Genomic DNA, 21,209 nt, shown 5'->3' with positions numbered 1-21,209 from the left:
TTACCGGCTGTGTGACCTTGAACAAACTGCTTAACGTCTCTGGGCTTCAACCTCCCCATTTGTAAGAGAGGAGTAACATCCCTCACGGGAGCACTGAGACGCTACGTGCAGCGTAAGAACACTGCCTGCCACACAGTCACCTCAATAATAATGGTAGCCGTTCTCACCTCTTTTATAGACAAGGATACAGAAGATCAAGGGCAACATCACCTAGCAGCCTGTGGTTTTATCTCTAAGTCTTTAGGCTTCCCGTTTTGTGTTCTGGGATTATCTTCGCACCCCACCCCCCCAATCTCCCTTGTCACCCTGTCTCCTAATTTATCTGCTTATGCATCTGTCTGGATGATCAGACAGATCTTCTATGATCTTCTGGATCGGGACTTCTATGATCTTCTGGATCAGGACTCCTCCAGGCCAGAAGCCCCGCGTTAGCATTGCGCCGTCCCCCCCCATGCCTGGAACAGCGCCCGGCTACCAGGGAACAGTCAAAAATCTGCGTCGAAGGAACGATGCACTCCATGTGCCAGGCGTCGTGCTCAGTCCTTCCAGATGGATTATCTCATCGGAGCCTCCAGACCACTGTATGAGGTAGTTAAAAATTCTGCAACCGTATCGAGGTACAATAAACTCTGCACGTATCAGTTCTGACACCTGTACATCCCCGTAAACTCATCATTACCAGCAAAGCTGACAAACGTTCCTATTGCCACTAAAATTTCCCCATGCCTCCTTGAAATCCTTCTCTCCCTCCAAGTAGAGATTTATTTCCAGTTTATAGGGGAGGCAACCACGGTAGCAAGAGGTTAAGCTTCCCAGGGACACTTGGCCAGCAAGGGGCCACACGGGGATTTGAACCAAGGTGACCTGCCCGCAGCCTACCTCTCGGCCACTGCTGCCTAGGTGGTACCGGGCGGAGGGTGGGTGCTGGTGGCTGTGTGTAAAGAGGCCCGTCTGGGAAGTCCTCCCTCCTCTGCGCCACCCTCGCTTAGGTCCAAGAAGATGGCTTATGAAGAGACAGCGGGGTGCCTGTCTCCGTGTCTGAGGTGCGAGGAGCAGGCTGGCATCCCAAAGGGATGTGTGGGGTCCAAAGGGCAGGCGACGGGGACATTGCAAGGGGACCGGATAAAGGTGTCCTAGAGCCAGGGCCCGGGCGATGCAGGGAGCCTGCGGGTCCCGTGGTGGGTGCGGGGCTTGGCGTGCGCGCGTGTGACTCTGTGACTGTGACCGTGTGACTGCTGAAGGCAGGGACACGGCAGGCAGCTCTCGGAGGAGCTGGGGGCGGAAGGCGTTAACTGTGTGAATGCTGGCGTGGGTGCCCCGCCCCCCCCCCTCCCCGGGGCCCCAAACCTGGGGGCCGAGGGCGGTAGTAAACATCAGGGTGGCTGCAGGAGCGGTGATGGCCGCCCTGCAAAGATGCGGCAGGGTTGTGGGGATTTGTGTGACTTTGCAGTTCAACAAATTCAAATCCAGCCAATGCTGGCAGCGCCCGTGGTGTGCCAGGCAACCAGCTAGGAGGCGGAGACACGGGCCTAGCTTTCAGCTGAATGGTGCCGGCTGTGGGGTTGGTGCGGCTGGCTCGGGGCTGGGTGCCTTTTGGCCTCTCTGGCGTGAAGTCCTCACGATAACCCTACCCCGCTTGGAGACTAGATGGAAGAGCACCGAGAGGAAGTGACTTGCCCAAGGTGACCCAGCTACTCGGCGCCAGGGCGGGATGCGAACCGAGCTGCAGAGCCGGAGTCCTTCGCCCCCTATGCCTGTGCCGGGATGCAAATGCCGTCCTTGGGGCTGCGGGTCTGGAGTCCTGGCGGCGGCCCTGCAGACGACTCCCCAACCACGTGGGCTAGAAATCAGGCCACGGTCACTGTGCTAAGGGGCGGGGCGCTCAGTCGCCCCTACTTCTCCCTTCGCGAGGGCCGGGCTCCCGGCCGGAGGGGCTGCGGAGCTCTCAGAGACCCCTGAGCGCCCCGCCCCCGCCTCAGGCCCTCCCGGAGCTCCCCCCCCTCTTCCCGGTGCTGACTCTCGGCCAGAAGAGGAAAGGCAGTCTCCACCCACCTCTAGCACTCTCCCTTCTCCTTTATAAAGGCCGGAACAGCTGAAAGGGTGGCAACTTCTCCTCCTGCCGCCGGGAGCAGCCCGCCTGTCTCCCCGCGCGCCCGCAGCCTCCCCCGCTGCCTCCCTGAGGGCTCCCCTCTGGCCGCCAGCGCCCATCTTTCATTTCCGAGATTGCGATATTTTGCGCACACACGCATACACACACGCGCAAAAAGGGGGGAAAAAAAAAGGCCCACCCTCCAGCCTCGCTGCAAAGAGAAGCCGGAGCAGCCGCAGCTCACAGCCCGCAGAGGACGCCCAGAGCGGCGAGCGCGCAGACAGACGGACCGACGGACTCGCGCCGCGTCCACCTGTCTGCCGCGCCCGGCACTGCGCGCAGCGGGCACGCCGCGAGCGCGGAGCAGCCGTGCCCGCCGCCCGGGCCCCGCGCCAAGGCGCACACGCTCCGGCCCCCCCCACCCGGCCCGGGCGGGAGTTTGCACCTCTCCCTGCCCGGGTACTCGGGCCGCCGCTGCAAAGCCAACTTTGGAAAAAGTTTTTTGGGGGAGACTTTGGCCTTGAGGTGCCCGGCTCTGCACTTTCCGACTTCGGGGGCCTTTCTAGAAAATGTTGCAAAAAAGCTAAGCCAGCGGGCAGAGGAAAACGCCTATAGTCGGCGAGTGAAGACGAACCATCGGCTGCCGTGTTCTTTTTCCTCTTGGAGGTTGGAGTCCCCTGGGCGCCCCCACACGGCTAGACGCCTCGGCTGGTTCGCGACGCAGACCCCCGGCCGTGGATGCTCGCTCGGGCTCGGGATCCGCCCAGGTAGCGGCCGCGGACCCTGGTCCCGCGCCCAGGCCCTCCCCAGCCCCCCAACGACGGAGCCGGGGCCGGGGGCGGCGGCGCCCGGGGGCCATGCGGGTGAGCCGCGGCGGCGGCTGCAGCGGCCTGAGCGCCTGATCGCCGCAGACCCGAGCCGAGCCCACCTCCTTCCCCAGCCCCCGCCCCCCACCCTGGCCGCGGGGGCGGCGCGCTCGGTCCACGCGTCCGGGGCCCCGCGGGGCCGGGCCCGGAGTCGGCATGAATCGCTGCTGGGCGCTCTTCCTGTCTCTCTGCTGCTACCTGCGTCTGGTCAGCCCCGAGGTGAGTTGCGACGGCGGCTGGGGCTGGTTCGCTTCATTCATTACGCCCACCCTCACCCCCTGGCCGCCCCCTCCCCTCCCTGCAGTGAACTTTGGACCCTTGCAGCCCACGGGCCTAGCGCCGGGCGCTAGGTGACCTCCGAGGGCTGGGACGCGAGGTGCGGGAGGTGCCAGGCTCTGAGGGGAGGGGGCGGGGGTGGCTTGCTTTCCCATGGGCGATCCCAGATCTCCGGCCCTTTTAGCGTCGGGGGAGCGTGTGTGTGGCCCTGTCCCCCACCCCTCAGGAACCTGAAGGGAGAGAGAGTGGGGGTGGTGCCGAGGGTGCAGAGGCCAGCGCGTCCTCCCAAGCCCACTTCGGTTCCAGCCTAGGTTCCGTCCAGGACCCGGCTTGCACGGGAGGTGCGAGCTCGCGCACCGGTGGCAGCCACGCCAACCTTGCGCCGGCGGTTGCCTCCCCACCCTGGCTCCGGCTCCCGGTCGGGACGGGCGCCCTCGGGCTAGCGCAGGGCTTGCCCGCCCCGGAGCGGAGTCCGGCAGCAGCTGGCGTCTTGGGCGCGGGGGGTGCCGAGAGACAGAGGTTTCGGGCACTCGGGAACTGGGGGAGGAGTAGAGGCTTTTAAGGAATCCAGCCCTCGGGGCCGGTGTGTGCCCCAGGCCCCGCCAAACCTGCGCCCGCGCCCTGCGAGGGCAAGCGCCTCTCTCCCCCGCTTGCAGGGTGCGGAGCGCCCCTGTGAAAGCGTAGCCGCAAGGCAGGTGGGGTGTAAAAACGTCTGCGGGAGCTATTAGGTCGGATCTGTAACCCCCCACCCCCCACCCCTCCCAGCCTCACGTAGCAGTGAGTTGGCAAGTCCACCCGGAATCCAGGTGGGAAAGGGGGCGGGGCAGGGAGGAAGCGCTAGGTGGAGGGGAGGAGAGCGCGGCCGGGAGCGCGGCGCGCCTGGGTCCCGTCCCGCCTCCGCGCGACCGGGAGCCCGCACCTCGCCCGCTCGCGAGGAGGGCCGCCCCCCCCACCCCCACCCCCACCCCGCCGGGCGTCCAGCGAGGCGCAGGAAGGAGGAGGCGGCGGCGAAGGGGTTAAGGTGAAGGGCTCCGAGGCCGCGGCCAGACCTTGGGCCGCCGCCAGCGCAGGTTGTTTTGACCACAGAGGAGCCGTCGCCGTCTCCTTTTGTTCTCGGGGCTCCTCGAGGGCCGCCGGCCGCCCGCCCTGGGGCCCCGCCCTTCCGCGGCCAACCCCCCGCGGTCCGCACCCGGGAGGGAGGCCGCGGGGCTCTCGGCCCGGCCGCCTGCAGGCCCCTCCCGACGCCCCCTCCCCTCCTCTCCGCAGCCCCCCGGGCCGCGGCCAGCTGTTGGGGAGGGGGGCGCCGGCCGGCCCCAGCTGCCGCCTCGCCTCGCCTCGCCGCGGGGCCTGGGGGGCTGGGCCCGGTGCCAGGGCGTCCTGGGAACGGCGGCGCCCCCGCCGCTGCTCTCCGCAGCCCACCCCGCCCGGCCCCCGGACTCGCTCACTCACCCCACGCATGCACACTCTTGGCCGGAGGCGATGCTGCGCTCCGGCGGGCGGGCGGGCGCGCAGAGCGACGGGCACGCACTACCGCGGCCGGGTCGCGCGCCCGCCGCCGCCGCCACGCCCGTGCACACGCGGGGCACACGCGCGCGCACCGCACACACACGTACGCACGGCCCCCGAACACGCGGCCTGAACACACGTGCGCGCCCACCCACGCACGCACACGGGCACGCAAGGCCCCTAGACGCCCAGCAGCAGGTTCCCATCCCCCGTGCAACAGGTGGGCCTACCGTGGGCCCTGGAACCTCATCACCTCGGTGGTGACCCCATTTCCTTGCTGGGCACTAACAGGGAGGGGAAACAGGGACCCTCCCAGCAGGTCCTGGCTCCATAGCACCCACTGTTTTTTGCCTGCTCGGGTCAGCTTGACGCCCCTCAAGCATTCTCCCTCGGCGGATTTTTTTTTTTTTTTTCAACCACCCCCCAGGTGGCAGAAAATGGTGTTGACGCAACGGGGCTGGGGGGGGGGGGCGCTCTGATGTCTGGAGCATTTCTCTCTTCAAATAAGCCTTTCTTTGAACCTCCAAGACTGGAGGACCCTGAGCCGCCGAGGGGGCTCCCCCCTGGCTGTTGTGTCTTTGCTGATCCCCAGCGGGCTCTAGAGAAGCCTGGTGACAGCTGGATGAGGCTTTCCCGGGGCCTGCCCTCGCCATTTCCAGCTTCGTCCAGCACTTCCTCCTCCTTTTCCCCAACTCCGTGGGTGAGTGTGTTTGGGGGGACCCTATGGCACGGAAGCTGGTGCCTTTCTCCTCACTTGACTCCCAGCGTCTTGGGACACGCGCTCCCTGGGGAACCCACAATTGTGTGGTGCTTTGCAGTTTCCGAAGCACGTTCCTGCTGAGCCCCTGTCTTTCGGCCTCAGGAGTCTCTGGGGGAGGAGCCCTAAAGGGAAAACCCATCCACTTGAGGGCCAGTAGGGGACGGGAGGCTTCGAGAGAGCTTGCTGGTGGAGGTGGCCTTGGGGCTGGCCTTGTCCGGGGCCTGAGCCTCAGGTAGAGGCCTGGGCAGCTGGGGAGGAGGGGTGGGCGCTCTGATGCAGGGCCTGGCAGAGGGTCTGTGGAGGCCTAGGAGGTCCCATCTCCCATCAGCTGATCTGGCTTCCGGGAGGCTCACTCCGCTGTCATGTGATGCCTTAGCACCCTTCTGCCCGGAAGGAGGGACGGGGCCTGGCAGCCCTTTACCACCCAGCTCCTTCCTGGTTTGCTAATGGCCTTAGGTGCCCGGAGACCGACTTGCTGGCATCTCCCACCCCTAGAAGTGTCTGCAGGTTTAGGACCAAGCAGAATTTCCAGGCTCTGGTGCAGATCCTCGAATGGGGTGCTTGTATGGGGGGGGAGGTTGATTCGGGGAGTGGCGAGAGTGGTAAAGACGTGTTTGCCGGGGGGTTCCTAGATCCTTCTCAGTCTTCTCTCACTTGCCCATTGCCCCCCACTCCTCCCCCCCCCCCCCATGCCCTTTCTAGGACAGCTATTTCATTTTCTGGTTGAGTCAGTTATTATCTGTTTTCCTCACTAGTCTAAACTCCACTAGAGGGTCTGTCTCAGTCACCACTGTCTCCCGTTCTTGGAACGGTGCCTGATCCAAGGTGGATAATCTGTAAATATTTGTGGGAAGGACAGTGGGGGGGGGGGGGGAGTGGGGGAGCGGTGAGGAGGAAGGACCAGACATGTGTCTAGCACTTGCTAAGTGCTTTATAAACATGCCCTCATTGAGTCCTGGCCCCCAGGGCAGCACCGGCTACTCTGCCCTCCCACAGGCATCCTCATTGGAGCACCCCCCACCCCCAATCTTGAGAGAGGGGCTTGTCTTTCTTTTCTCTTCTTGGGACTTGGACTGCCAAGATTGGATAGGCCAGAGGAAGAAACAGAAGGAAAATCAGACTGCAGAGATCCCGTGTATCTTGAGCTAGGCCTCGGTTTCGGGCGCCCCCAAACACGCGAAGGTTGGTTCACGGTTCCCCAGGAGCAGCAGAATTAACTAACGTCTCTGGAAATCGCAGATTCCTGCCCCAGAGGCAGTGGCTGCCACGGGCTCCAGGGGTTGTAATTGCTGCCCTGGCCCTTCTGGAAGCCCTGACAGTTTTTCTGCTCCAGTGTGGGGCCGGGCTGACCTTCAGGAGGGGTGGGAGGGTCCCAGGAGCAATAGAGAAGGGAAATGCTAGGTGGGGAAGTCTGGTTCTAAATGGCTTCTGTGGTCTGCCCAGAAAAGGCTTCTTCAAAGGGCTTGGCTTTGGCATGGAATCTAAATCAGGCCCGAGACTGTCAGGCAGGCGGGCGCTCCGAGGCCTTGTCGGCTTCTCTCTGCGCCAGACCCAGACAACGCCCCTGGTTGCTTGGGCTGTGCCAGTGTCCTCTCCCTCAGCGGAGTGGAGCACAGCCTGCGTCTCTGTGTGTGCAGCTGCGGCCCTGGGGGAGGGTGGGGTCCAAGCCCCTTTGATCTGCCAGCCTGGTTGGGAGCAGGTAAGTCACCTGGCCTCACGCTAGCTCGTGCCCTCCTGCAGCTGGTGTTGGGGGTGGGGCGGGGCGGGGAGGAGGCTCTTTGCCTTGGCTGTGCCCCAGCGGCTTCTCACCACGCCCTTGCCCTGTCAGGAACCCCAGGCCTGGGATCTGGGGCAGCCTCATCCGTATGCCATGCCTCTTTTCCCTCCCTGCCCGCCTAAACAGGCTTTTCGAACCTGTGCCCAGGAAAACGGGGCTCCCGGTGGCTCGCCCTCCCCCGCCGAGCGGAGCCTCTGACCCCAAGCAGGTGCCCCTGCGAGTCTCCCCCGGGGCGTCTCATCCTGGAGCTGACCACAGGCTGAATTTCCCCACCCCCGGCCCCGGAAGGGACCCGCCAGCTCACGAGGCCCCAGGCAGTGCCAGTGGGGGCCTGGGGGCCATTTCCTGTGGGCCCAGCACAGGGGATAATGCGAAGCCATACGCTTCGCCCCCTGGCAGGGCAGCTCTCCACCCACCAATTGTCATCCTCAAAAATGCCCCGCATTGCTGGCCCTGGGCGTGTGTGGGCTGCTCGCTGCTGCCCTCACAGGAGCCGCACTGAAGGACGGAATTGGCCACAGCGACATTTCATTAAGTACCCGTTATTTGCTGGCTGCTCAGCTAGGTGCGACTCCGCCTCCCCGTGACACCAGTCGCGTCTTATTTTAGCCCCATTTAAAAGCTACAGAAGCTTTCTCAGGTTTCAGGTTGTCAAAAGGCTTAGTGCCAAGAGGCCAGGTCTCCTGGGCAGCTGAAGTCCCTGCTCTTTCCTGAACTACAGAGTCGTTGACATCTCGGGCCAGGTCATTCTTTCTTGCAGAAGGCCGTCCTGTGCGTAGTAGGATGTTCAGCCACATCCCTGGCCACCACCTGCCAGAGGCCAGTGGTGCCCCTCTAGGGGTGACCACCAAAAGTGCCTCAGCCACGGCCAGTGTCTCCTGAGGACCCTCTAGTCCCTGGTTGAGAACCAACCGCTGCTCTGCGACATCTGATGCCAGGAAGCTCCGTGGTGGGCTGGAGGAGGGACGGGCGCGGCTCTGTCGCTGCGTAGAGACCTGTGGCCCCTGACTGCATTTCTCTAAGCCTTTAGCTTCCTCATCTGGAAAATGGGGATCACAACAGGGCCAGCCGCTTGGCATTGGTGGTTAGCACAGCATTTCCGCTCAGTGCCTGGCTCATGTCAGCACTTGATAAAAGCTGTGTTATTATTCTCAAATCCAGGGGGCCCTTAGCGAGTTCTGGGCATCTAGTGGCCAGATTACTGGAAACAGGTGCAGGGATGGCCTCTCTGCTTAGAATAAAGTGGACTCTTTCTTTAGGAGGCAATTTGCTTAGGGGGTGGGGGCAAATATCCCAGGCGGTCTTCCTGGGGGAGGAGGTGGGAGAATCATACAGGAGAGAACCCCAGGGAGAAGGAGAGAGTCCTTCGTGCGTGCTCTCCAGTGGACAAGGAGTTCTTGGCAGGAATGCGGCGTGGCACTTGGGGTGCTTGGGCCCCCCCTCCTGGGAGGTTAATTGCATCGTTACTGCACAGACAGCTTGGAGACCTGGCTGGGCACCCCCACCCTCAGCTTTCCTCTGCTGCTTCTCCTGCCACCCCAGGCAGAATTAGGACGGAGTCAAATGTCTTCAACCCCTTGGTTCACAGACGAGAGCCAGGACCAGAGAGGGGCCGTGACCAGCCTGAGGTCATGGGGCAGTTAGTAGGGTACAAGGGTAGCATCTAGCTCTCTGCATTTGATAATCCCCTCAGGGGACGCAGTCTGCCTCCCTCTTAAGTGGGGACCGGCCACCTGCCTTCCGTACTGTGGGGAGGGCGCTGTGTCCACATTTGGAGACACCTAGGGTCTCTCTCTTGGAGTCGGAGGAGGCAGAGCGTGGCGGAGGTAGGGAAGGCACGTAAGATGTCTCTCTCCCCCCTCACATATGCAGCCCCAGCTTCATAGTCGCGGACCCTGAAGGAAAGACCCCAGCTCCCGGCCAAGCTTACTCGAGGCCCCCAACCTTTCTTCTCTTTGAACCTCCCAACAGCCCTAGAGGCCAGGCAGGATTATAAGTGCCACACTCACATGAAAAAGCTGAGCTCAGGGGTTTCAAGGAATTCATTTTAAAAATCTTTTTTTTAACATGTATTCGTTTTTGAGAGACAGAGAGGCAGATCGTGAGCAGGGGAGGGGCGGAGAGAGGGAGACACGGAACTGGAAGCAGGCTCCAGGCTCTGAGCTGTCAGCACAGACCCTGACACGGGGCTCGAACCCACGAACCATGAGATCATGACCTGAGCTGAAGTCGGAAGCTCAACTGACTGAGCCACCAGGTGCCCCGTCAAGGAATTCGTTTTAGAAGCAGTCATATCCACACTCCACCCTGCGTCTTCTGGCTCCAAGGCCGACTTGGGTGGCCAGAGCTGGATGGGCATGGCAGAACCCCTGGCAGAGCTGTTCCCAGACATCATGCTAACTGTTGAGGAAACAGAGCTTTGGGGGAGCCAGAAACTGATCCATCACAAAGCTCCTAACAGAGCTTGTGGGGAGAGCCCCCGGGGGCTGGCCATGGGGTAGATGACCTCCTCCCCCCTGTCGGGCAGGGACTTAGCCTGTGCAAAGCCAGTGAGGACTCCAGTCCTTGGAACGTTCCAAGAACTGACTAGTGCAGAAGCTCCCGCTTCCTTATCCAGGGAAACTGAGGCACAGAGTTGTTGAACCTCAGTAAGTCCAGTCTGCCGGCGCCCCCTCCAGGGCTCCTTCTACAAGACCATGCCTTCCTGTGTCTGTGTGTGCACATGTGTGTGTGTGTGTGTTTCTCCACGGGTGTGAGTTTGTACACAAAGCAGCGTCTCATTCATACACCTCCCTTGCCCCAAGACACTGGGTGTCCAGATTATGCATTCCTTCTCAAGTCCTGCCGCACCAGCCCCTCAGGTCTCCCTCAGCCCCTCGTGGACCATGAGGGACGTGGCCGTGACCTTCCTATCAGGCTGCTCTCATGTTGTTGTGGGGCCTGTGGTTTCCCTGGAGGAAGCCCGGCTCTGAGTGGGGCCTGTTAAAGCACTTATTAAGTTTCAAGTGTTTTTGGTAACAGGCCAGAGGGGCTCTAAAAATAGGGTTTGGTTGGGCATGGGGCATGGGTTAGCTTTCAGGTTTCCCGTCTCTAACTGAGGATTCCCTCCTCTCCTCTTGTGAGCAAGAGACTAAATAGAGATATTAGTACCTGTGGCCTCCTGAGACTGTCCAACTCTGCAAGCATTTAGAAATACCTCACGGACCCAGGAGGCTGGAGTACAGGTCCTTCCGTCAGAAAGCCTTGGGTTTGAATGCAGGTTCTGCTGCTGATTGGCGGCTACGACTCTGTTTTCTCATCCGTAAAATGGGGGTGAATTAGATCTCGTCTGACAAATGCTGGCTGTCATTGGCTGTCACGTGTGGAGGCAGAGAGTCTCCAGGGGTTGTGATGCGGGAGACAGATGTGTACGTAGTCCGATCTAAGTCAGAGCAAGCTGGGCTTCGTGTGTGGGGGTGTGGGGTGAGCTTCTGACCTGGCTCTTAGAGGCTTCTGCAGGTCCTGGCCCCTAGACCTTTGTGCTTCCGGTTGTCAGGCTTGGAATCCGCCCCCTGCCCGCGCCCCCATCCTGGCTGTCCGCTTGCCCAGGGCCAAGAGGCCTTGTGGGAGTTTTCCATAGGAGGGTGCGTGCGTGTCTGTGTGTGTGTGTGTGTGTGTGTGTGTGTGTGGGTGTGGCGGGCAAGAGGGCCGTGGCTGGAAAGCCCTCACTCCTGGCTCACTTGGCCCCATGGTGTCTCCCTGGCAGGGGGACCCCATTCCCGAGGAACTCTACAAGATGCTGAGTGACCACTCAATCCGCTCCTTCGATGATCTCCAGCGCCTGCTACACGGAGACTCCGTAGGTAAATTGAATCCTTGTTCGGTGCTCTGGGCCCCCACTGAATCCTGGGGAGCCGCGAGGGGCAGGGCATGGGACGTCCTGTCTTCCTCGACTTCCAGGTAACTAGAGGCCTGTGGCAGCCCAGGGAGGGCGTGGCCACACCTGTCCAGGGCAGGGCTGAGTAGGTGGATGGGTTGGTACTCGGGACGTGGGGCGTGGCGGGAGAAGCACCCGCGTGTGGCTCTGCCTTGGCTTGGCGCACAGGGTCGGGTGCCAGGAGGAGGGGGGCAGGGAGAAGGTGCCTGGGGCACACGCCGAATGTGTATCCAGGTGTGGTCTCGGCCAGGAAGGGTGGTGCCGAAGGAGACATCTCCCTGCCCCTCTGGCCGGGGGCCCGGTCTGTAAGGTCTCCTGGGGACACCTGGCCCAGACCAGCGGGCAACCCTGCCCTCGCCCGAGAGTGCCCTCAGCGAATGGGCACGTGCTTGGTGGCACACACGTGGCCGGGCTGGCGGGCTGGGTCAGGAATGTATTTATAAACGCTGTCTTCAGAGCAAATTCCATTCTATTCTAACCTCTGGCCTGTTCCCTGGAGCCCCGGTCAGCGCCCCCCCTGCACCCCCAGCTCTCCGTCCCTCTAGGGTTTTGTCTCTTTGTCACTTTGTAATCCTTGCCCAGACTCCTATCTACGGGGGACAGCATTTCCTGTCTTTGTTTCCTCTCCCCGTTGGGCCCCTGGCTCCCTCTCAAAAGCATTCCCGGGCCCTTTCAAACCCGCCTGTGCCGGGGGCTGGCGAGGCAGGCGGGAGGGGGCCCCAGCTGGGCCCACCTATTGTTCACTCGGCCCCCCACCCGACGTCTCCCACATCCCCCACCCCATGCCCGACTGGCCAGCCCTGGCCAACACAATGGGGCAACTTCCAAATTTAGCCTTTCTGCGGTTTCTTTCCAAGGCCCTTGGCCCCCACCCTCGTTCAGCCCCTACACACCCCGGGTGGGGGTCGGGATTGGAGACGGAGGTTTTCAATAGCGGGCCTGTTTCGAGGCAACCATGTGGCTATTTTTTCCTAATCAACTTAACCTTGCCACAAAGCACATCTTTCCCCCCATCTCCTCTCCACCAGGGACATTCCAGAGATGGCAGGGAGAAAGGAAGGGAGCGAGAGGGACAGACAGACGCGCTGACGCACGGGAGCAGTAGGCCGGATGGAAATGCACGGGTTGTAGGATTTGTAGGAGGGTCTCCTCCAGACAGGAACCCCCGGGAGCCCACACGGAAGGGCACACGAGCCTTGGCGTTGGCGTTGGCGGGGCCAGGAGGAAGGGGAGACAGCAGGAGCGACCAGGGGCTGCGTGGAGGGGGCGGGAGCTTGTCCCCGGCACCCCTCGGTTTCTGTGCTGACTCTTCAGCCTCCAGAGAGCTAGAAGGGTCTGCCCAGGATTCGGTGTTGAGCTCAAAGTCCTCCTGTCCGGCCCTCACCTCCCACAGTGGAGTTGGCTGCCTCTGGAGAGAGGGAGCAGCTATGACACCGAGAGGAGGGCGCCCCAGGCTGTAGTTTGTAGACTGTCCCCTGAGGAATAAACGGACCGTAGGGCGGCCCCGGGGCCAAAGGTTAGAGGGGGGAGGCAAACACAGTGAGCGAGACACTGGCAGCTGGAGCAAAACCCAGGCTGGGAAGGGCACGGGGTACGGGCACCCCCATCCCAGCAGGCTGGCTCCCCACCCCTCTCTGCCTTCAGCCCTCATCCCCGCTCCTCTCCCTCCTCCCTCTCTCCCGCTCAGCTGCGCCATTGTCCGGGGCTCCAGAGGGGCTGTGTCCAGGGCAAGCTGGTCCCCCGGGGATTCTGGGAATTTCTCCATTCAGCACTTCCTATGGGAACGCTGGGCGGAGGGGCATTGGAAACTGGCCTTCCGAGCTCTGGGTCCTTGCCCTGCCCTGGAGGCTGAGGAGGGTTCGCTTACAGTAGCGAAAGGGAAGGGCTATTTTTAACTCCACTGACATGGGTTCTGTCCAAAAATGTGGCCGAAGAGCCCAGAGTGGGGCTGAAGGCCCGCCAGGGATGCAGGCAGGGCCTCACCCCCCTCCTGAGCCCCACGGCCACCCCGGGGTTCCTGGAGAGCCCCTTTCCAGAGCCAGGACCCTCGGGTTTACAGGGAGCTGGAAAGGGAGACTGTTGTCTCGAGTTGGGTACCAGTGACGGGTAAGGAGCCACCTTCCTGCCTACCCCGGAGCCCCCAGGGGAGCCCCCACCCCACCAACGGACGGGCCAGCGGTTATCAGGGTGCATTCCGACTGTGCTTTGCCTTGCCTTGCAGACGAAGACAGAGCCGAGTTGGACCTGAATTCAACTCGATCCCATTCTGGAAGCGAGCTGGAGAGCTTATCCCGAGGGAGAAGGAGCCTAGGTGAGGCTGCGGGTAAGAATGGTGGTTTCTCAACAGTGGGAGCCAGAGAAGAAGACGTGGGGCGGGCGCCCCGCCCCCGGCTCTGGGCCGCCCGTTCGTCCGGCACTTAGGACTGACTTAAACTGTAAGAGAGTACAACTGTCCTTCAAGACACTATATCGAGGAGTTGAGTCCTCACGCCCCGTCCCCCAACACACACGGTTTCCTAAATATAGTGGTTTTAAACGCATTTGTTCATTCCTTCAACCCGGGAGACAGATATCATTAACCCCATCTTGTCGAGTTGGAAACTGCGGCCCAGAGAGGGGCAGACAGGGCCGAAGTCGCACAGCTAGCAACAACTAGGGCTGGGATCCCAGCTGCTCTTCTCATGTGGACCCGGTGCCATCCTGGTGGGCTGCGTGTCCCTTCCGCGGCTTAGGGCTGCCTCCTGGGTCAGCAGGCAGAGCTTGGGACCCGCCCGGGTCCCGTGGGAGCCTTCCCTGGGGAGGCCAGTGCGTGCTCTAAGCCCTTCCTCCTCTCTGCCCACCTGAAGTCCCCACAACACTGTAGACAGTGGCTCGGGGACCTCCAGATAAGAGTCGGTGGCCTGAGTTCCACTCCTCCCTCTGTGAATTTGGGCAGCGTCTCTATATGAAAACGAAGACAGAGCCCCAGCGTCGACTGGACGCTTGCTCTAGGCCACTCACGTTAGCCCTTAGATCCGCAGGTGCGATATAGGCTCTGTCATCCCATGTCACACGTAGATGAGGGAACAGGCGTTGAAAGAAGCAAGGATTTAAGAATAGATTACCGTGTCAAATGGCAACATAAGACTGGTTACAAAATAATAAGTGAGTAGGAGCCAGGAGTCGGGCAAGCCCATAAACCTGTGAAATAGCCGAATGAAACCGAGGGCTGGTGGAAGGACGCCGACATTTACGACAGGCCGGCACTCTCTGAATGATCTCACTGGATCCTTAAGGCGGTTCTTGGGGTGTAGATCTCATGGGGAAACTGAGGCTGAGGGCCCATCAGCAGCCTGTCCAAGTCCCACGGCTGATAATAGCCAGGACGCGAAAACTGTCCCTGGGGTTGAAGGAAGTGGGGATCACCCAACCCCTTTTTTTTTATTTTTTAATTTTCTTAATGTTTTATTTTTGAGAGACAGAGTGTGAGCAGGGGAGGGGCAGAGAGAGAGGGAGACACAGCATCTGAAACAGGCTCCAGGCTCCGAGCCGTCAGCACAGAGCCCGACGCGGGGCTCGAACTCACGAGCTATGGGTTCGTGACCCGAGCCGAAGTCGGACGCCTAACCGACTGAGCCCCCCAGGCGCCCCTAGCCTGCCATTTCTGGGGGACAGCAGTGCCCCCGCTGGGCTTGGCCACCGGGTGGGGGCTCTGGGCAGGCCCACCTTCCTGACGGAGGCCCCCTCTCCCTTCAGGTTCCCCGACGGTCGCCGAGCCAGCCATGATCGCCGAGTGCAAGACACGCACGGAGGTGTTCGAGGTGTCCCGGCGCCTCATAGACCGCACCAACGCCAACTTCCTGGTGTGGCCGCCCTGCGTGGAGGTGCAGCGCTGCTCCGGCTGCTGTAACAACCGCAACGTGCAATGCCGCCCCACCCAGGTGCAGCTGCGGCTTGTCCAGGTGCGCGGGGGGCCCGCACCCCACTCCCACCCTACCCCCACCCCCACCCCTGGGCTGCCCCCCGGGGGCTGCCCTCGGGGGCTCGTCGCTCGCTCCGTAGGGGCGGAGAGGCATTCCTGGCGGGCCCCCGGGCTCCATCCAGAGAGGGCCACCTGCAGGGCGCTCTCTGGGCAGGTGCTCTGAGGCCACCTGTGAGTCCTCGAGGCCACCCAGGCCGCTGTAACCAAAAGCCACAGGCGGACCCCCAGGCAGGGCCAGGTGTGGGACATTTAGTGAAAGGTGCTGCCTCTTTTGCAAGGATGAAATCCCAAGAGGTCCCCGGAAGAGACAGGTCTACAAGCATTTGTTGGGCACTCAGAATGTTCTGGGCTGCTCAGTTTTCCTCCAGACCTGTTGAGGCTCCTTGCCGTGTCCCTCACGAGGAGGTGGGGCAGAGGCCCTCCGGGCAGCAGACGTTGCAAGAGCTGGGGCAGCCCCTAGCAGAGTCAGAATGCTGAACCCTGCCTCCTTTCTAGAAAGACTGGGTGTGCACTCTGACTCAAGGCAAATCCTAGAGTAGAGGCTGCCCGGGGGAGCTCCGGGTCTCACGCTGGGCAAGGCAGGGCCAGAGAAGCCTCGGCGGTCTTCTGATTCACGCGGAGAGGTTTCTGTGCCCTTCGGGTCCGCCTCGCCTGCACACCGACTCGGGCTGGGCCGAGCTGCACATCCAGGGCTCGGCACCGGCTGGCGAGCCCCACTCTTGCCAAAGGCTCCACCTGCGTCACCATACTCCCCTCCCTGAGGTCAGCTGTGGCCTTTCCCCCTGCCCACCATCCATCCCAGGCCTGGGCCCCGTGCCCGAGATCACAAGTGTCACTCTCTACCGCACCACCCACTGTCACGGTATCTCCTGTCCCCACTGCTTCCAGCTCTATGGATGGACACCTGACAGCTGACCTCCCCCTGCCCGCCTCCCTCCTGGATAAAGCCTCCCCCCCACTTCCTTCCAGACAACCATCTCCCGCCTCTGCCATAGCCCCTGACCTTGGCTGGCGCTCCGGGAATGGGGACACCGCAGGCCCTACGCTCAACCCGGAAATGCCTTTCTCCCTCTCTGGGAGCTCCAAGGGGGCTGCAGCCAAAGCTGGAGGCCAGGTCGGGAGGGCTTGTTTTGATGGAAAAGCTACAAGAGGGGTAGAGGGCAAGGTCCTGCTATTGTTTGGGCCAGAGTGTCTGCCCTGCCTCTCTCCACGCCCCGCTTTCGAGGAAAGATCCCTGCGGGGGGACACTGGGGAGGGAAGAGCAGGCAGGCGGGCTCCCTCGGCCCCTGCCCGCGTAGTCTCCCAGAGGCACTTCGGTGGTTCTGTCCTCCAGGTGAGAAAAATCGAGATCGTGCGGAAGAGGCCAGTCTTTAAGAAGGCCACGGTGACCCTGGAGGACCACCTGGCGTGCAAGTGTGAGACGGTGGTGGCTGCACGACCCGTGACCCGAAGCCCGGGGAGCTCCCAAGAGCAGCGAGGTAAGCGCTGGTCCGGGGTCTGCCTCTGAATGGCTCAGCTGGGCAGCTCGCTTCTCCTGTGGCAGCTGCCGGTGGGGGGGAGGTTGGACCAGGCATACCCCTGCTTAAATTCATCCGAAGCTTTACGTGAGAATGTTAGCCCCCGGTTGGCCTTCCAGCCTTGTTGGCAACCATTCCCCCTCACTTAGGCCACCCCAGCCAACCTGACCTCTTTGCGTGGCCAGATGTGTTTCCGCCTCAGGGCCTTTGCACATGCCACTCTCCCTCCGAAACTCACTTCTCTCAACTCTTCACAAGCCTCTTCGTTTGGGTCTCAGCTCAGAAGTCACCTCCTCCTAGAGGTCTACCCTGACTACCTTGTCCAGGGCAGCCCCCATCCCTGTCCTGCTACCACAGCCCCTTACTTTGTTGAACGAGCACATGAAATGGCGGGACAAGAGAAGGTTCCATGCACATCATCTTCAGATACTTGACAACTTGTCCTGGGGGTGAGAAGTCAAACTAATTCCTTATGGCCCTCAGTGGGGATCAGGACCAGTGGGGGAAAAGCCCCTGGAGAGGGATTTGAACTCTATATGCCAAAAGCTGTCAGTCAGGGGGCCAAGATGGAATCTCATGCCTTGTGCGGTAGGGAGTTTCTGTTGTTGAAGATGTGTGGGTAGAGACTGGGCCATCCTGCAGCAGTGAAGCGACAGATGGGGCTCAGGCATCTGATGGATGTTTGGAACCGGAGCTGTGTTCCTCTCTTTCGATTTCGTGAATTCACAATTTCAGGGGCATAGTTTGACTGGAGTCGAAAAGGACCAAAAAAATGATCTGATCCAAATACCTGGTCCACATTTTGCAGAAGAGGTGCCTGAGGCTCAGAGAGGCTGAGGTCTTGCCCAAGGTCACACAGCCAGTCCCGGGCAGGGGGAGAGCTGGATCAAGGTATCCTCAAGTTCTATTCTGGGCTTTTCTCTCACTCTGACACCAGTCGCTCGCTCTTACCTGCCTTATCATTTTCTTTTGGTTAAAGAATTCAAAACTTTGAGAGCCAGAGAGATGACCTTCTAAGTCGGTCCTTCAGTCTTATTAAAGGGGTTGCTGGAACACAGAGAGGTTAAGGGACTTAACGAAGGTTGCACAGTGACAAAGTCTAGCCCAGAACCCAGGTCTTGTCTAGTTCTGGGTTCCTTAGACTGTCCTGCTGCCTTTTCTTCCTCGCACGTTTGCAGTAAGGATCAAGAATTTTTTAGTTAATAGGATTAGATGAGCATTAAAAAAAATCACGTGTTGATTTTCAGTAACTTACTGTTGTTGGAGGACAGACATCTGACAAGCCCCCTGAAGGCAGGGCTGTCTCTTAGCCTCTTTGTCCTGTTCTGAGAGCCGAGCTAAGGCACAGACGCCCTGAGAAGACTAATAATTTGCCAGCTTCAAACTGACCTGCTGTAAATGATCGCTACGATTAACACGGAACAACACGGAAAATCAAATAACACGGAATCGCCATAGGACGTAGCGTGGTTCCTATTCGGGAAACTTCATGTTCTTCTTTGTGTTTGGAGTGTGGTTCTTTTACGTGCCTTTGCTTCCTGCGACTTTCCAAACCAGATTTTGGAAGGCCTGTTCAGCTGACTAATCTATAGATGACCTAAAGTCTTGTCATGTCCGTTTCAGCAACTTGGCCCCACGCGACTGTACCGCTGGCAGCTGTCCGCGGCTTGGCTACGGTGTGGTGGTGTGGCCCGTGTGGTGGCCGGTGTCAGACCCCCTGGGCTCGAGACTCTCCTCTGTCACTCGCGAGCTGCGTGACGACCTCACGCTTGCTCAGGCTTTGCCCAGCCCCGTGTCCTGTGCCGATGACCCCATCCTTGGAGTCCAGACTCCGGGCCCTTTAATGGCCCTTCTAGATGTCCTCCCCCAAGGGGCATCTGACACCTGCCTGTATCCTTACATTGCCTGTTTGCAGAGATGGGCTGACTGCTTCAGGGCGGGCTGTGTCTGTGAGGTGGGAGGTCGGTGTGGGCCCCAAAGAGCTGGGATCGCTGGGGAAGGCCCCCAGGAAGAAACGGCCTTGAGCTTAGCGGAGAAAGCTTTCACTTCCAGGATGTCGACCTAAGGGCTCAGGAGGAAGAGACCTAAGTGCTAACCTTGACCCAGGCTCACAAGCGCTGTGATTCGTAGGCCAGTGGTTGAAAGCATGGAGTCCAGAGGCAGACTCCTACGTTCGAATCCCGGTCTCTCTGCCTCGGTTTCCTCATCTGCTAAGATGGCTCCCTCCAGAGGCTGTCCACCTGCTGACAAGCCCTTTCTTTCTCTCGAGCAGCCAGGACACCCCAGACTCGGGTGACCATTCGGACGGTGCGAGTCCGCCGGCCCCCCAAGGGGAAGCACCGGAAGTTCAAGCACACGCATGACAAGAAGGCACTGAAGGAGACCCTCGGAGCCTAGGGGGATCTGCAAGAGCGTGTGGGCAGGTGAGGCCAGGTGGGGAACCCGAGGTCCAGGCCCCTGGGGTTTCTTCTCCCCTGGCCTGTGGCTTGGGCTGCAGAGAGGTATTTCCCCATACAAAAATCTGAGCTCTAAGCCTGGATCCCCTCCGCCCAACTTCGACTGACTCTTCTCATGGGGCAGGTGGGTGAGGGTCTTTGGGGACCCCAGCCCAGCTGTGTCCCTACATGCCCTAAGAGAGCGGGAAGTCTAAACTTCAACTCCCCCAGCCCTGAGCGCTGCTGGAAACCAGGGATGGCTGGTCAGCCTCAGCTCCCTGCCCCTGGCAAGGGAGGCGTGTGAGTATGGGCCAGAGCCCCCAGGCTGTCTCTGACCCCCTGTCTCCCTCTGCTTGGCCTACAGGGTTATTTAATATGGTATTTGCTGTATCGCCCCCATGGGGTCCTTGGAGTGATAATATTGTTCCCCTCGTCCGTCTGTCTCGATGCCTGATTCGGACGGCCAATGGTGCTTCCCCCCCTCCCACGCGCCTGTCCACCCACCAGCGGGTCCCCTCATTGGCCTCCAGCGCCTTGCCCGGGAGCTCGAGAAGGACACGAAGGACCTGAACTCCATTGCTGTCTTCCTCCGCTGACCCCGAGAATCTGGCATAGAAGTGTAAGAGAGACCCACGGGATCGCCGTTCGGGGACCAGAGGAGCTTCCCTTCCCCAGCTCCTGGCCCGGCTCACACCTGAGCGCCGTGGACTGGCCTGAAACCCTGCGCGTGGCCCTGAGGCCCTCTAGGCATGGATGGCCTGCCCGGTCCCAGGACCCCTGGCCCGCTCTGAAGGGAGCACCCCCAGGCAGGCCAGGGTGCCTCGTCCTCCTGTGGCTGAGACCACGCGTTGGACCGTAGACTGGAGAGAAATCCTCCCACGGCGCCCAGGCCCAGTCACTTCTTTCTCCCCGGTCACCTCTGCTTATAGTGGCTTCCTTTCGTTTTCTATATATGAAATCTTCGAAGACGTGGACTCCTCTGGGTGGGCGTGGCCCGAGTACCCGGCAGCCAAGTGCCCCGTCAGATGGGTTAGAGATGAAGTTTGCTCTGGAGCCACCATGGATGGTGATCTGGGCACTCACTGCCTCCTTCCACTCCCCTGCCTTCACCTCCTCTGTTTCATCTCTCTACCTCCACCCTGCGTCTTCCTCTGCTCCACCGAGGGACTCCTTGGACCCCATGCTGAGACCGTAAATAACCCCACTCACTGCTCCATTAGGCCGAAGACCAGGGGTCAGGGCAGCAGGGGGCTGAGCTTCGGATCCCAGCCCGGCCGAGACTGCCGTGTAGGTTCGTGCAGGGTGTGCACTGTGCAAGGGCACCGCGTGCAGGGGTCGTTGTTCACGCCGTAGAACACGGCCCGTTGGTGTATTTGTTAGGACAGTTTTCTGGCAGATGGAGCTAAAATGTCTTGAGGAAAGGGATCCTGTTCCTAATCGACATGATGGTTCCATGTGGACTGGCTGTGTCCCGACCCAGCCAATGGCTTGGGGTGGTTGGACAGGAGAGTGAGCCCACGTTGGGTGGGGAGGCCACGCGTTGTCCAGCTGGCCTCTATTTTCCTGAGTCCTCAGCTCAAGCAGTTCCCCTTCCAGGCGGGCGTGAAAAACCCAAGAGAGAATCTCCAAGGGAGGGGGTAGCCCTCGCTCTCCCCGGGCACGCTACCCCCCAGAGTAGATTCTTCTGAGATCCACCCGTGGTGGCTCCTCCCAGGAAACCAGCTCATGGGCTGGGAGTGGGGGAGAAAAGGGAAAAGATCCCCAGGGGTCCCTGGGGTGGGGTCTGAGCTCCCACCTCCCTCCCCTCCACCCCACTGCACTTTCCCCCTTACCCCCCCCCCTCCAAAATCTGCTCTCTTCAGTTTGTAAAGTTGGTGATTATATTTTTGGGGGCTTTCCTTTTATTTTTTAAATGTAAATTTATTTATATTCCGTATTTAAAGTTGTAAAAAAAAAAAATAACCACAAACAAAACCAAACGAATGAATCCACCGGCGTTCTGTCTGTTGGCATGGGGCGTGACAGTTAACCCTTCCCGCATCGGCAGGATTTACGGACAGCTTGTTCTGTGTTCCTCTCGCTCTGGGAAGTTCAGGCACACACTCA

General features: G+C 60.7%; 1 protein-coding gene across 2 annotated transcripts; it reads left to right on the top strand.

Annotated features, from left to right (window-relative positions):
- The first annotated feature begins 2,037 nt into the window (after positions 1 to 2,037).
- On the top strand, positions 2,038 to 20,906 carry PDGFB (platelet derived growth factor subunit B). Of its 2 annotated transcripts, none has more exons than XM_042947843.1 (7): positions 2,038 to 3,174; positions 11,020 to 11,116; positions 13,412 to 13,501; positions 14,926 to 15,131; positions 16,485 to 16,629; positions 18,941 to 19,091; positions 19,468 to 20,906. In XM_042947843.1, exons 1-6 carry the CDS (start codon positions 3,112 to 3,114, stop codon positions 19,063 to 19,065), a joined length of 726 nt encoding a protein of 241 aa, XP_042803777.1. In that variant the 5' UTR covers positions 2,038 to 3,111; the 3' UTR covers positions 19,066 to 19,091; positions 19,468 to 20,906. The 2 variants fall into 2 exon arrangements, with proteins under 2 accessions (XP_042803777.1, XP_042803776.1); XM_042947842.1 differs by having other exon boundaries at positions 13,412 to 13,513.
- Positions 20,907 to 21,209: the final 303 nt, after the last annotated feature.

Source organism: Panthera leo, chromosome B4 (genome assembly GCF_018350215.1).
Source record: "Panthera leo isolate Ple1 chromosome B4, P.leo_Ple1_pat1.1, whole genome shotgun sequence".
In the NCBI taxonomy this organism is placed as follows: Eukaryota; Metazoa; Chordata; class Mammalia; order Carnivora; family Felidae; genus Panthera; species Panthera leo.
Note: the sequence above shows the minus strand (reverse complement) of the source record. Positions and strands in the feature narration are given on the sequence as shown.